The sequence below is a fragment of the Pocillopora verrucosa genome, chromosome 9 (assembly GCF_036669915.1).
Source record: "Pocillopora verrucosa isolate sample1 chromosome 9, ASM3666991v2, whole genome shotgun sequence".
In the NCBI taxonomy this organism is placed as follows: domain Eukaryota; kingdom Metazoa; phylum Cnidaria; class Anthozoa; order Scleractinia; family Pocilloporidae; genus Pocillopora; species Pocillopora verrucosa.
Genome location: NC_089320.1, coordinates 6,526,218 through 6,542,278, shown reverse-complemented (window position 1 = coordinate 6,542,278; position 16,061 = coordinate 6,526,218). Strand labels below are relative to the sequence as shown.

Sequence of the window (16,061 nt, the reverse complement as noted above, 5' to 3'; positions counted from 1 at the left end):
CAGAGTTTTCAAGTTTTCACGATCTTTATAGGCCACAGACCTATCCTATAGTGTTAGTAATGCTATAGCCATAACAGCTAAAACAATAAATCTCACAAATGCAAGCATTAGCGTATTACATTGATCTCAAAGAAAACTGCCGGAATATTTCACAGGCTCGTGAAATGGTTTCAGTCGGATCTGCACCTATTACTATTTTCATTATCATCAAAACTTCCTTGCTATTTGAACTCAAGAATTTTTTCACAGTCAGTTCAACCAATCAATACAACGTCGCTGGGCAAATCTTTTGTCGGGTCTTGCTGTTTTATCTAATGTCTGATCGTTAAGGAGATCAGTGCGTTGAGCAAACCTTGTTTCTTTTTAATTCTTTAAACCAATTAGTATACCATTAAAAAAAACGCTTCACACGATTAGTTTTACTCACATGCATCTCAGAGAAAACAAGGCATACATTTTTGCGTGAGTTTTTGGGGATCGGAACATCATTTACAGTCTTCAACATAAACAAGCATTTTAATGTTCATCATATCTCACTCGTGTGACTGTTTTCGGCCTTATATGAAACATAAACGTAATGCACTGGCGGAGTTGAGACGATTGCATTGGAGGCTTGTTACATTTAGGACCAAGTGGTATTACATTTAGGACTTTATTACATTTAGGACAGTTGTTACATATAAGCCTTCAACAGACACATACAGCATTACTGTGTTCAAAACTTCTTCAGGCTAATAATGTTTTGGTTCTGTTATCAAATCGATATCGATATGGAAGTCTGAAGTCCGGCTGACAACATGTTTCATCCTTGTTGTTTAAATCAGTTATTCTTTCTTTTGAGCGAAAAGAGATCGTCCATTTGTTCAATGTCTTACCAGAAAGAAATGACTGTTTACAACCTATCAAAAAATTTAACTCATACACATGGCCATGTAATTATCTCTTTCACCATCAACAATTTTTCAATAGACCTGGAAGATAACTCCAATTTTGTATGTATATGGCTCAGGCACATTTTATATATAACAAATGACAGCTAACACAAATTTCTTAATGAATTAATATATTTACCGTCTCTCTAAAGAGGCGATAAATGTACCGTGAAAATAAACCAAGCAAAACTTACAGAGCACCCGCCACGCGAAATCCTAAGCGGAAAAAGGAGGCACGTATGTGTGTATATGCTTCTCCTTACGACGGTCAAGTTAAACATTTATAGCGTGAAGGTTAGCTTCTCTAGTAAGCCAAAATTTCTCAGTCCTTGAATATGCAAAGTTAATTTTAACAGCCAAATCTCTCGTCAACATAGATTCTATTTTTAGAGAGCGTCTCCTGGAGAGAGTGTATTTGTAAAATTAATTGTCTCAGATAAAGAGAGCGCCTTCGCTTTTTGTTCCGTTTTCCCTAAAGTCATACTTAAGAGAATTTTATCTCACCACATCAGTTTCATCTTTGGTGTTAAATCTACAAAATTGTACCAACTTTCATGTCCAATCTGTTACCGATTTACTGTTACAATTCCAGTCGACTTGTAATGATTCGAACCCTCCCAAACTTGACATCGCGTCAACTCGAACCAAAATTGATTATCATTTCCCCTTGATGTCCGTCATAGACTTATTGCAAACTCGAATCTCAGTGAAAACGTCCGCCAATACGTGACAGTGTTAACAGTGTTCTGGTGTCCAAATTGAAGCAGCCATTTAATCTTTGCTTTGATAAAAATGTATTCTGTAAGAATGCGAGCCTCGACTTCAGTTGCTCGACCCAGTTTCCAGATTTACGAGGCAAGGGATCACTAAAAGATGTCACCATAAAGATGTACGGATTCTATTTGTTGACAAACTTCGTTCTCGTGGAATGCCTTCTACTTGTTTACCACCAAACAGACCTACGAGAGGTAACATAAAAGACTGCTGGTACCATCGATCTGTCCAATCTTTCGAGACTTCTGAGATTGTTCTGAGGTTTATCGCAAGTTCACGGAGAGATGAAGACTTAAAAAACAAATTAAAACCGTTCCGGAATTAGATTGGCTTTTCTTAAAGTGTGCCTTCTGTTGGACTTTTTTTCTTGGTAAAAGAGATAACAAAACATAAGCGAAAAAGGAATCCTGCAAAATATTTTATGAAAGCTGATTTCATCGAAGAAGTAGGTCTTCCGCTCTAATACCCGAAAACATCCGCGGGGCTTCCCCGCTTTAATGTGAATGTCAACAGGAAGCGAGGCCGAAACCTTACAAGAGAACCGTGTTTTTCAATTCTCTGTCAAATCATTCGTAGCCCGTTCACCTCTGGTGGTACCTACATCAATCAGATGAAGAAACGCAATTTATAAAGGCTAGCGAGGTGAGCTGAGGAGATCTCATTAACATCATTGACGATCTGCTTGTTTACTTTAACAGAACAGTCCTAGACTCGCATTATGTTCGATGAATATTTCTTGTGCAGAAACTTCCAATCACATGATCGTAGTAAACAAGAGTTAAACAAAATGGTTTACCACCAAAATAGAACATGCGTATATTGCTACCTCTCGATCGAACAGTGCAAAGTCGCTCCGAGTAGTTATATGTATACAAAGAATATAAAAATATTATTTCGTTCGTGTCGCCAAACTTCGCTTTCTACGTTGGTGACGTTAGGACGAGATATAGGAGAGTAGCAAAATTTCTATTAGAAATTACTCTGATGATAATTTGAAAAACATTCAATTTCGTGTTTCATTCCTGGAAAACTCCCGAATTTTAAGTAAAGCACAACAGACAAAGAAATCAGACACCGTTAAGGTAAAATAGATTTGAATAACATATATATCACAACAAGAGCGAATTGTGGTTTCTCAACCGAACGTATTCGGCGGATTTTCTGGGAAAACTGGTCGTGTCCTTTCGCAATCCAAGAAGCCTATACAAAGAGTTTTCGAAATCTATTTATGAGTTAGACACAATCATAGTTTTTTAAAATGTTTTCGAAATTGGGGTCATCAAAATGGTTTACTCGCGTTGTAAAGGTAAAATTCGACGGTCTCACCTCGTTTAGATGGGTAGAAAGCTTCTGAAAAGCTACGGTGAGATCCTAGAAAGACAGCTGCTTTCCAAAAGTACAGATAAGCGCAGGCTATTTTATTTTACCGATTTTCTTGCCAAGGAACCATTGGCTCAATTTAGTTACGACCCATAGCACTTGCGGAGGTCTTTACATTGCTAACTTACGTAAAACGAGAAAAGTTTGCATTTTTCAAGTAGAATAATACAACTGCAATCGAAACTAAAATCTCTGAATGGCCAGAGTTTTTTTTGTGTGATATATTCGCTTATGTCTTTAGTGTTTTCGTTTAATGCATTTTAGGATCTTATTTTTACAAGTTTGTTTTTCCTGCTTAAGGTTGTTTATACTTCAGCTGGCTACTTTTCCATAGAGGTAATTATATCGCCCTGAGGTCAAAGTAGATTCGTTTTGTTTCTGAGAAAACGAAACAATAATATCCTGTGTGTAACAAAATTCCGAATGCAACTTTTTTCGGTCAGCCAAAACGAGTGTTCACTGTTCTCGTTTAACATCTAATCGTAAACAATCGTAGCGACTCGTAGAGTCACTTCCAATTTTTTTAAATTCGAATGGTGGTAGTCAATGCAACGATGCTGAACAAAAACTGAGTGAAGCAGTTTTTAAATTCAAATTTATGTGCTGAAGGTGAAAATTGATTGAAAGACCTCGAGTAAATTGCTTATGGTCTCACTTTGTCAGATTGCTGCGAAAGCTTCCGAAAAGCCACAGACTTTATTTGTTACTTTCGTAATTACATTATTAGTCACTTTTTTCCACCTCTACAGTGGCGTTGAAGCTGTAAGAACGACATTACAGAACGAACATTTTGCGCCAATTTACCCTTGGTTGGGATATGAGCTGTAGACTTGTTAAGAAACTGTGTATGTGCGATCTTTCTTAATTAGTGAATTGTAACTGCACTGTGTCGGAAGTTACTGATGCGTTCTGGGAAACGGATGAACGAGTTAATAAACTTTTAAAACTTGTAACAGACGCTTAGTATAGTGTTATTAATTTTTGACTTGTACTTCTGCGTATGTTTCCGCGATTGCTTTCTTAAAATATGTTATGAGAAAGTTCACTTAAGTGTTTCATAAGCGAGTGATCATCTTCAGTTTTATGTCCACTTGTGAACCATGTAAAGTGGCAATTGAATTTCATACTCTGCTAAAATATCAGCAAGCTCACGTAATCATATGTTATATTGCGTAGATTGAATCATAAAATGATTGATTAGCGTACTAATTGATCACGATCCACTGCCCATGGATTCCCCTTTGACTTGACTAAATATAAACACAATTGGTAAATCATATTATGGCGTTCGATCCAACTAAGAATCAGCGAGCTAATGTTCTTAAACTGCATAGTATTCTATCAGGGGTTCTCTTTCTTTCTCAAACAAGAGCATCGTAAAGCTTTTCGCTCGGTTTCTCGTGTTTGTAGGTTCTGTCCTGTCAACTGATCCAAATGTAAACAAACTCAGGAGTGTTGGACGACATGGGGTGAAGGAACGGTATGTACATAAGGATAATATTATTGCCCAGACAAATATATCCATTTCGCTTCCATAACCAACGGGCTCGCTACCAACGTCACGTAACAACTGAGTAGTGGGATTCTAATCGTGGACGGGCTCGGACGAAAAAACTTACCCTTGTCTTTGTTCGCCAAATACGAGTTTAGTCAACTCTTCCCCTACAGTAAACGCATATTGTTTTCCTGGCGGCTTGAACAGAAAAGTATTTCTCCTTCAGGCCTTCGCTTTTCTTTTGTTTTACGGGGGGGGGGGGGGGGGGGGGGGGAGACAACTTAACTAAAAAGTAAAAAGGTCACGCGAAATGTACTGTTAGACATGTAAGTCACGTGGATTTGTGGACCTGTCGTTTAAGGACCTGTCAATGTTTATCACGGGAAAGGGGGGTTGTTTGGTTGATTTACATTCAACCTTTTTTTTTAAGTCCTCCTTTACACTCTGTTTTTCACGACTAATTCCCCAGCGAATAGTCCCTTATTACATATAAAAGAATAAAACCATAGAGGACTCTTTCAAGAATCGGTTTACTTCATGTTTTCATTTTTGTCCAACTGTTTTAAATGAGAATGAATATTATATTATGGTGGAGCAAAGTAATCTGTGAATAATCTTTACAACCATCGATATCATCATCACTGTCATTTCAGGTAAAGGAACTTAGTCTAGATGAACCAGCTATTTTCACTATCCTAAGGCATGGAAAATGGATCCTCCAGATAGAACTGAATCCCTTAGATTAACGGTTTACTATCTGGAACAAGGGAACTTAGTTCAAGTGAAAGAATCATTACAAAAATCTTACCAGTATCTCCAAGACTTGTTACCAAGTGAGTTATCCAAACCCACTTTACAGGAGATAGAGATAGTAAACAAGGCAGAGAAAATATCGATAGAGAATGTGGCGTGGAGTCTGCGAACTGGAGCAATTTTATTGCCACAAACTTCTCCCAAGAACAAATTCTTTGTCCGCTTTGCCAATGTAGTTGGTGCTGCTGCTTTAATCACGGTTTGTGTTGATATAGCTGAGAAAGTATTTGAGCAGTTAAAAGTGTACATTGAGAATGTTGTAGACGAAGAATCAGTTATCAGTAGCCTTGGAGTTGCCCTTAACAACTTAGGTTGTGTGTATATTACCAGAGGAAGTTTTCAGAACGCAAAAGTTAGTCTTCAAAGAGCTCTTGCGATATTTGAGGTAGTCAAAACAGGAAAAGAGTGTGTCACTATCGAGGAGAAAATATCAACAATAGCAAACAACTTACGACTAGTGCACCAGGCTCAAAGAAGTTATGTAATCGACATGCAATTACAAAACGATCTCCTTTCTAATGTAAGCCGCTTTGCCATGCAACCAAGAATCACTGCAGTTGCTGATTACAATGAAGCCCTTACCTCTTTGGATAACAGGAATCTTAGAAAAGCTTTGGACGAATTTGAGAATTTAAAAGCATTTTGTGAAACAAAATTGCATCAAAACAAGGGACTGTTAACCTGCATTTTGTTAAAAATCCGTTTAGTTTGTTCGATGCTTCAAGCCTCCAGTGGGACCACGAAATTTATTGATACTAAGATTTCAACCTTGCAAGGCATGAATGAACTTGTTGATATTAGTACAAACTTTTCGTTGGACTTCTCAGTCACAATTATGGAGACTGTGGCCGACATTCACCTTTATCAAGGTAATCTTGACCTTGTCTGTAGCTATTTCTCCTATCTTCTACCGGTTGTTCGTGAAAGATGTGGTGCAGATCACCCAACAGTTGCTTCTATTCTTTCAAAACAAGGACTTGTTTTCCTCCACTTGGAAAACTTCGCACGCTCTAGGCAATGTTTTACCGATGCATTAGAGATTTTCACCGGAGCTTTTGGTGCTATTCACCCCGATGTTCTTAAATGCAATGCAGGTCTTGCGAGGCTAGAATGGCTCGATGGATGTGAAGAAAAATCCTTAGCGCACAGTCAGAAAGTTCTGGAAAATGTGGAAAGAATTTGCCAAGTCTCATTTGAGTGCCAATTAAAGCCAAAATTCATTGAATTGTCTTCACAAAGCGGAAGAAGACCATCTCCCGATGTTGATCATGAGGAACAATTAAAACTTGAAACTCTGGTTTCTGAGTTTGGTATGGAAATAACCAGGGTTCTCAACCAGCATCAACCGACTGATCTCCGGGATTATCTAGGAGCACTCTCAGAAAGTGATGATTTTGTGGATTCCCCCGTCTCCAAGAACTTATCTGCAAAGCTGAGCTTTAACTGGTTCAAAGCTGGTCTTTGTTTGTTCAACGTTGGAGTGGATCAAAGTGTCGCTTTTCTCTTTCTCTCGTGTACATATGCAAGTATGTTTTATGAATATTTGGATTGTTCTGAAGTCATTTTACTAAAAGTGATTTTTGTTGTGTGTCATCTCAAATCTAAGACGTGTCAAACCTTCCCGAAAGTTCAAGAAAGATTAAAAGATGAATTCGGACGGTTGAAGAACTTCATTGAGGACAAAGTGAAGAGATTTGTTAAACCGGAAAGCAAAACTATTTTTTTTGACGAAAATACAAACTTGATGATTGCTCTGGCAGTAATCCTTCAGGCGTTTGTAGAAATGGAAATGTATGCTATGATAGCTGATGTGCATAGTTTATTTTCTTTCCTGTCAAACCAACAGTCTCCGCAGGTAACTCATGTAGTTCTCGTTGAAGAGCTTCGATTTGCGTTTTTTAGTTCAAACATGCAATGTCTTGGCAAACAAGTTATGCACGACCTGATTTTTTCGACGCCTCTTGGGGTGATGAACCATCGAAAAGTCACTGAAGAAAACGATGCAGATACTCCCTGTAACTCTCATGGCAAGGAGCTTACAAAATCTTTACATAAAGATGACAACTTTGGACAAAGGAAATCGAGGCAAATTTTCAAAACTTTGGCACTCAAAACTGACAATACTCAGTGGAAAGGATCTTGCAGATTTCTTGTGGAGTGTCCAATATCTCATGGAGTTGATATTTCAGCGCTAAATGAAATAAATGTGTGGAGTATAAATGCAGTAGAAGACAGTCTACCTCACTTGATCCTATGCAGCCATCAGAGCATAGAATTGAAAACGCAATATTTCATAGAACTGGAACTCCTGGCCTCTGCAGAAAGCACTCTTTCTTCGATTTCTGATGATTTTTCCCTTTTGCCATTCGTGTTATCGGCAGCTAAGTATGGTTCAGAATCTGAAGCGCAATCTCCGGTTCTCGTCAAGACAGAGAACACTTGTGAAGGAAGCCTAGCATTTATCTTCCAAGACAAAGTAATTGCGAATTTTCTATTTGGAAATCTTCTAAAGCAAATTTTAACCAATGAAGACGAGCTTGGTGAAGTTGTGAACGTGGTAGTCAAAGACAGCCAGCTCGTGTTGAAAATCCAAGGTCCATCCATAGGGCAAATAGTAATTCAGTGCCATGAAGACACCATCAAAGTGAAAACCCACTTGATTCACTATTCTCAAAGCCGTAGAAAAGTAGAGATTGTCCGAGAAGAAGTTCCACCGTGCAATTGTTCTCTTATTGAGATGGTCATCGCTGACAAAATGGAAAAATGTGCTCGTAGTTTTGGCATTCATTTCGAGACAAAAAGTGATAATTCCTGGTGTATTGCGTCACATCTGAGAGGAAACGCAAAGAATATTTCAACGAGAGTAAGTGTTTTGAATGTTGCATTCATCACTGTAAGCATGAAACTTGTTTTTCAACCATGATGATAAATCTTTGTTATGCAACGATTCATCTACTAAATCTAAAGTCCAGCTTACCAATAAAACAAAAATATGACAAAGTCGGAGTGAGAATATTTCTTACTGCTTTTTCATCTAACTTCAGGGATTTATACATTATATTGAAGAAATCTAAAATTTGGTTTTCTTTCAAATTAAAGAACAGCTTCTTTATGCCTTAAACCCCATAGCGGGATCAGGAGTTAATTTTTGGCTATTGTTATACTTTTTGATTCGTTCTCTTTTTAGGAGCACCAGCCGCTAGAAATGCAGCTTAAAACCTTGCTTTCCGGACAGTCGTTCCTTTCGGAATCATCGACACAAACAGATTCCTTGAGTATTCCCTCAACATGTGATCTTGGTACTCAAACAGAGCTCAGTGACTCTCATGAGTCTGAAAATCTGGCGGAGCCCACATCATCATCCAGTGAAGTAAGTTCATCACCATCATTACCTCCATCGTCATCTTCATCATCGTCATCATCATCATCATCATCATCATCCTCCGGTGAAGGTACTGATGAGGTTTCCAGAAGGTCAAGGTTAGAGCCAGCAGAGAAAGGTAAATCATCAATGAATTTCGTCTATTCGTGTGGTTTAGAATTGGAGAGACGCGAGAGAGAAGTTCCAAACCTTGCAAATACAGAGGAAGAAAGATCTAACATGGCTTATCTCAGTGTTTCAGAGTTCAACTATAGTGGCAACGATGCAGAGGAAGGACAGGCAAATCAAACGCCACTCGTTCCGCCACTAACTTTGAAAGTTCAGACGGATGGCAAATTACGCGAGAGTAAAGAAAACCTTGAGAAGTGTATTCAAACCGATGATTGGCTAGGGCAGTCTATGGATGATGAAGTTGATGGTGCAAGGAAAAATGTTTCGTGTGAAAGTTCTGTAATCCAAAATTGTCATCCCTGTTACTCCTCAACCGGATCTGCTGAATCACCTTATCAAGGGGAAGGTGGTGTAACTGACAACCTTCCACGAATTACAGACCAGGTGGAGCGTCATGATGGTGCCGCTGCCTCAGTCAGTTGGTGCAATGACGCCACGGATGAAAACGGAAGGAATAGGGAACGTAAAGTCGATTCGAAGTCGCTGAAAGTTTCTCAAGAGAGGAAAAACAAGAATCAAGAGTATCTATCAGGAAAAAGTCACAACACAAGGCCTGGGGAGTTTCTAGGCTTAAAGGGTGGAGGACAAGATCCATTTTTCTCTAACAGGGGCCGAGGTTACGAGAATCGCGAATCGGTCACTTACTGGAACGACAAGGACGCAAAGCCTGAGAAGGTTAGACCACGACATGACATGCGAAACACCATAGATGAAAAAGAATCAAATTTATTCGGTATAAGGCCTTGCTTCCTTGCTCGTCACTCAGATGACAGTAGCATTACCACTCCTATCGATGACACGGGGAATGTAGCAAAAAACGCCAATGGAGGATCCTCTAACACTTTTTCAAGGCATCAAGGGTCATCTTGTTTCACTAATGAGCAAGGCTATCAAGCTACTTACTCCTTTCAAGCCCCATCATTTCATTCTGAAAGTTCAAAAGTATCTCCTGACGCACAAGGTCCAAACCCTCATGGCTCCTTCGGTCATAACCTTGCAGTTTGGGATCTACCAGTGCTTGGTCGTCCTCTACTTTCTCTTCCCTGCAACGGGTCGGAGCATCTCCAAACCCATTCCTGCGATGAACCGCGAATTGCAGTGATACATCCGCATGCTTTGATCAATGGTGACACGCCTTTGGCGCAAACACACCCTTTTCCAGAACAGAGAAAAGTGAAGGGTCAAGGTACTGATCCTGAAGTACAACGGAAGAGAAACTATGATTTTAAAGTGATGAATGAAAATCCTCTACGTTTATCTAATACCACTTCAATTACACAAGGCTTGGTCTTCCCTGAAATGGAAATCTCCGCTCTACCACAAGCAGCCATGAACAGAAATCTAACACGGGAAACAAGAACAGTTGAAGATCAGGGCACTGCTAACCAAGGACCACCGTCTCTCTCCAATGATGATTCCTTAGCTGACCTAGAGCGACGAGTGGCCGAAACTTGTTCCCTTGTCGAAAAAACCTTGAAAAAAAGGGAAGTAAAAGAAAAGGCAATGAAGGAAAAAGAACGAAGAAAAAAAGAAGAGCGGGCCAGGAAAGAACAACAAGCACGTGAAAGAAAAGAGAGGGAGGCAAGTGAAACAAGACAAACGGAACGCAGGAATGACAGAGAAGAAGTCAGCAACCCGATGAGTGGTGCAGGGGAAACACCTACGCAAACCTCAGCTGGTGCTGAGGATCGACAATGGCTCTGTGAACATTATAAACGGCTCTGCCGTGTCAAGTTCCCATGCTGTGGAAAGTTCTTTCCCTGTCATCGTTGTCATAACAACTCTGGGTGTCCAAATGATAATTCCAAAGCAAGAGAGGCGTGTTATGTTGAGTGCTCGGTTTGTAGCCATCAACAAGAGGTATATAGACATATCATTTATTTAATATTATATAAATGTGGAAATGGAGAAGTTACATTTAGACTATATGCGATAGGCTTTTAATGCTTTCTTCCTTTTTAAGATCAACCAGGACGCCCAAACCTGTGCTAGATGTAAAACAAAGTTCTCGGCATATTTCTGCTCTATGTGTAAACACTTCACGGGCACAGACAAAAATCCATTTCACTGCACAAAATGTGGTATCTGCCGGTAGGTGAAACGATATTCACTGCGAAATTGCTCGTTTTTCCATTTGTTGGATGATATTCTTGTTTTCCAAAAGTGTAAGGGGGTAATTGGCCTGCTTCGGTATCAAGTGTTACCGTATGAATGGAAAGAAAAGTCTGGCGCCAGCCTCAGGGCAAGAGCAACGCTTAATAAGAGAGATACAAGCTGTGATCGATACGCACATGAAATTTACCACTGCCATTTTATTTCTCCTCCGTCTTTACGAAATCGCATTAAAAAAGTATTGAGCACGACTGAATATCAGTTTTTGCTCCCTCATAGGAATCAGGATTCCATTCTGTAGATCGAATCGAGTAGAAATATAGGGTTTTCACTTTGCATTAGAAATTTAATTTCTTTACGATTCATGTTAAGTTTTGCTCGAGTATTACCTGCGAAGTGATGTTCCTGTTTTCGTTGCAGCATCTTCAAAGACCGCTCCTTCCACTGTGATGTGTGTAACGTCTGTCTGGACAAACGACTGGAAGGAAGACATTCTTGCCGAGAAAATTCAGGACATGATGAGTGCTGCATCTGTTTGGAGGTAATGACTTACTCTTCGCACTAACACGGTGTTGCTGCAAAACTTCTAGAGGGGATTTCTCTGTCTTGTTCGTTTCACTTCGTTTCTTGTTTGTCGCGTCTGCTTGTAGATGATTGTCAGTGTTTGTGGATTTCGTCACCCGTTGTACTGTATAATTATTATTTTGTGTTCTCACATCGTTGTGAAACATTACGTCATTTTTTGTGTTCTATCGAAAAATATAGCTTTGTAGGTCAATGTTTATGCTCGATTAAAATGAAGCAGCTGCACAGTTTTCACAGCCGTTAAGTCTGGATTCCAATGAGGTAAATGTCTCTTCGTATCATTTATACATTGGAACGTTTTCCTATCTGCCAGTGTAGGAGTATGGATTTCAAAAAACTGTCTAAAGACACTGGTTGCATACTAAATCAGCTCTGCAGGAGGAAATATTGGCCAATAGCTTTTTCCCTTTTGTTGTAATTATATCCTTGTTATCGACAATGAATGTAAAATCTTGTAAATGTAATGTTTGAGTCACAGATCTAGCAACAGACTTAGAGAGCACTTGAGTTTTTCTTAGCAAGGTTCTGAGTACAAAAGTAAGCGTTTTAATAGAATTGCTGGAAAAAGAAATAATTTTAAAAAAGTTAAACTGACAGATAATACCTGTTAATACTTTTACTTAATGAACGTGTGAAACATTTATTTGCAGGACGCGTTCAGCGGTTGTCAAATCCTGCCATGCTCACACAAGGTTCATAGAGAGTGTGCCATTGCAATGATACAGAATGGCGTGTAAGTATGCTCAAAAGGACATGATTTTTTTTGAATTAACTAACATAACGAAGAACGCTTTAATGCTCCCCTCCATTTGACGGTATCTAGTTAAAATTCTGAACTGGATTTGTATCAGGAGTTGTGGCGGAGGCTGTAGGGGTCAGTTGCCTGACTCTCGACTCGACTCGACTTCTGGCTGCGTGAACTGGAGTGTCAAAATCAATTATTGTTTTTAGCGTCTTCTTTCCTTTAAAGGAACTTGTATTTGTTTCAGTTGAATCCCTCATTGGTTTGGGATATTAGCTTCTGACTGCTGTTGTGAGTAGCTGGGTTTTGGTCTAATGACACTGAGAGAAAAGCTCTCTTTACATGCAGCCTTGGAACAGCTCTAAATCCACAGCAATGCTAGGTCGATTGTGAGCTTTGCAGTCTCCTTTAGTTTTGCCCGTAATTTTACGGTGATCTTGACTTGAATATTCGCGCGTTTAATTCAAACGAGTTCAAGTTGCATTCACCTGAGATGTTTCCTTTAAATTTGCAGTCGCAGCTGCCCAATTTGTCGGCATCCTCTATACAGTCAGACAAATGGCAATGAGTGAATGACAAGGTCCATCCCAGGCCCTTCTCTTCTCACCTTGTTGATAAAATGGAGAGGACCCTGAGAATGGAGCTGAAAGGATGACTTTTTATTTCCTTTTGATAATTGTTAGGTTTTCAGATTTTTTAGACTTTAAGCATAAATTCAATAACAGCTTTAGTACTAAAATTCCTTGGAGTTGTTTAATCGTTCGGGTACGAAGGCACTACCCACTCAGGACTTCTCAGGCGCAGACGATTAGATTACACAATCAAATTAATCTTGCTCCATTTTTAAATCATTTACTGTTTTACCCTTTTTAGTTTGATTGATCGGTACGTTTTTATATTAGATTGAAATTTCAAATTCGAACAAAATTAATGTAGTAGGTTTAGGTGTGTTATGCATGTGCAGGTTATATGTAGGTCTCCATAACCAAACTATCAAAGCTTTATCACTAGTTATCAAATATTTAGTTTTTTTACCAACAACCTAGAATTTAGAGTGGTAAAATTAAATGACTTGTCGATGATGATCTTAGACTTTACGTAAAGAACGCCTGGTTTAAGATTTCCTTAGGCATATGTATCTAGGACATTGAGTTGCTTTGATAAATAACGATACTCTGGCAAAAAAAAAAAACAACAACAACAACAACAACCACGACGGAAAGGAACGAACATCATCGACTATTTTAAACGTATTACTATATAATGCTGCATGTACTTTATAATGATTCGATTTATCCCAGGAGCTCGTTTCTCGCAAATTTTGGCAACTTCACGGGTCATATTCTAAGATCTTAATCTATGGAATAGCGTGGCGGGTATTCGCTCAAAACCCAGCCCGTTCTGTGTCGTTTTCTTAAACATTTTATAGTTTGAATTCCAAAGCTATTGATGTCTGAAAAACAGCATTTTCAGACCAATGATTACCGGAACCTTCAATAAATGGGCTCCCGAGCAATTAAAAAGACTAAATTTGTAAACCTTTACCTTCATTAACTTTGAGTCCCTTGGTTGTTGCCGAACCACACTCCGCTTGAACGGTGAGAGACACTGCGTGAATACGTCGCCTATTGACGGTTGGGTGCTAAATCGAATCATTATATATAGCACAAAATTATGAATAACGAATGATCTAGTGAATAAGCTTTATGAAGAATACAGCATGCTTTTAGTTATTTTCTTATTCATTCTTTTGTTTAAAAAGCTGTAATCTCAAATAAATTTACGAGTTCTTTCGTATTCTTGAATTGAACGTTTCAGTCACACGGTCATCATAAAATATTGATAGTATTGTGGGCTTTGGATCAGTAGAGGGACGTTTAGAGGAACAGTCTAGAAGTCATGCATTTAATATGAGAATATAAACTCCTCGAAATTACCCGCCAAAATAGAAGCTCTAACCTAGTTCTGAGGGTTAAGAAATAGCTATAGAAATTAGAGAGCTCATCAGTTAAACCCTCGCGTCAGGCCACGCTAAGACGCTATATCAGTAGGCCACAGAGACTATTAGCTTAGTCAGGCTCTTTTGGGTCATTTCTTTTTTTAGTGACAACCCACTGAAGTCTTGTTTTCGAAAGCGCGATACTAATCGAAAATCGTCCTCTTCTTACTCTATACCAAAAGTTGCTCGCAATCTTTTCCTATATCCTTAAAGAAAAGTACATATCTGAACTCGGACGCTGAATTGTAAATTTATCCGAAATTCGCCTCAATGTTACTGTTTATCTCCATAACCTTCACGCGAACACGTGCCACTTCGCGAACAGATATTATCAAGTGACATTATTCTGCATAATTAGAGTGACGTCACGGAACACGATTAGCGTAGACGTTCCCTCGCCTCCGTTCCACCTGGGGGGGGGGGGGGAAGTACGGCTACACATGGGCTGGTACGGACTGTCGAGTGCAACGAAGTTTACTTATTTTAAACAAATCACGTTATCGTACATGTAGGTTGCGAAAAAAATCGACTACACCTTTTCAGTCATTTACCATCAGGCTACTTGAAGTTTCCGTTAACTCGAACTTGTTTCACTTATACTTTACCTCTATTAACATTTATCCTGATGAGTCGAACTTTACTGAAGTAACAAACTAGGTCAATAAAGCTGATTGACACTAGCGATTGTTACGTACGTAATCACATTTACAAAAATGTTATAGAAGTCCTCGAAAGGCCAATAAACATCCGTAAGTTCAGTGGCAGGATGCGGTAGCGACGCAGTGCGGGCTCAGCACATATCTTCTACTAGTGTGCGGTGCCCCACACTAGTTTATCAATTAAACCAACAGAGGAAAAAAGGTTTCATGTCCTTGGAAAAAATTATTTTGCCGTCTAACATTTTACATATTCTTCAAAGAGATAAAATGAAAGTTTGTATTTGCAAAACACATGAATTAAGCTTCCTTCGGTGACTCGGGTATACTGATAATTGGCAACACAGTCTTTGTCTTCGGAGAAAAACTAAAATGTTACAGAATGATACAATTATACAATAATATTATCGGTGCAATAGCCAATGATGTTACATCAGAACAAAGTATTCTTGTGTAAAAGGTTAAGGCACGCCAGTGAATTATTTAAAATGCGGAAAATGTTTTCATTTGCTTAGTTAGCAGGGCCGTAGCTAACATGAGGCAAGACGAGGCAATTGCCTAGTCTTGATTTTGAACTGATTGACTTTTGTGAAGAAAAATGCCTTGGGAAATGCTAAAAGGAGCATTTCTGAACCTCCAGATTCCACAATTTTCTGGGGGGGGGGGGGGGGGGGTATGCCCTCAGACCTCCTAGCGGCTTCCGCCCTCTCGTCTTGTTTTGGAGTCTGGTTACGGCTTACTTAAAAGGTGATATGCTCTCTCTTCGAATGGCGCTCACCAGTGATAATTTGGCTTTGCCTTTGATTTTCTTAAATTTGCTTCGGTGACATCTCTCAAAATTTTCACAATTTGGGAATATTATCCTACCGATCATTCAAAAGCCGAAAAAAATTGGGGTCACAATGGCAGTTTCCTCGCTATATGCAATTTTGTGTTTTCTCCCTCCATCTCAATTTGTTTTATGGACACGGCACTAGGAAGGGCACAAATACGCTTGACAGTCCTGCAAATCTTGGGAAA

At 39.2% G+C, this 16,061-nt stretch overlaps 1 protein-coding gene across 1 annotated transcript; it reads left to right on the top strand.

Moving 5' to 3' along the window:
• The first annotated feature begins 512 nt into the window (after positions 1-512).
• Positions 513-14,145, top strand: LOC131780482 (uncharacterized). The gene is made up of 8 exons (XM_066172102.1): positions 513-2,348; positions 4,497-4,566; positions 5,235-8,257; positions 8,582-10,807; positions 10,911-11,038; positions 11,480-11,600; positions 12,295-12,377; positions 12,901-14,145. The coding sequence occupies exons 3-8, from the start codon at positions 5,291-5,293 to the stop codon at positions 12,956-12,958; spliced, it is 5,583 nt and encodes a 1,860-aa protein (XP_066028199.1). The 5' UTR covers positions 513-2,348; positions 4,497-4,566; positions 5,235-5,290; the 3' UTR covers positions 12,959-14,145.
• The last annotated feature ends 1,916 nt before the right edge of the window (positions 14,146-16,061 follow it).

Excerpts from the sequence above, each read along its gene's own strand:
- LOC131780482 (XM_066172102.1), top strand. The coding sequence starts at position 5,291 with ATGGATCCTCCAGATAGAACTGAATCCCTTAGATTAACGGTTTACTAT. Across the intron at positions 8,258-8,581 it reads CAAAGAATATTTCAACGAGA|GAGCACCAGCCGCTAGAAAT; the intron begins GTAAGTGTTTTG and ends TTCTCTTTTTAG. Across the intron at positions 11,601-12,294 it reads AGTGCTGCATCTGTTTGGAG|GACGCGTTCAGCGGTTGTCA; the intron begins GTAATGACTTAC and ends ATTTATTTGCAG.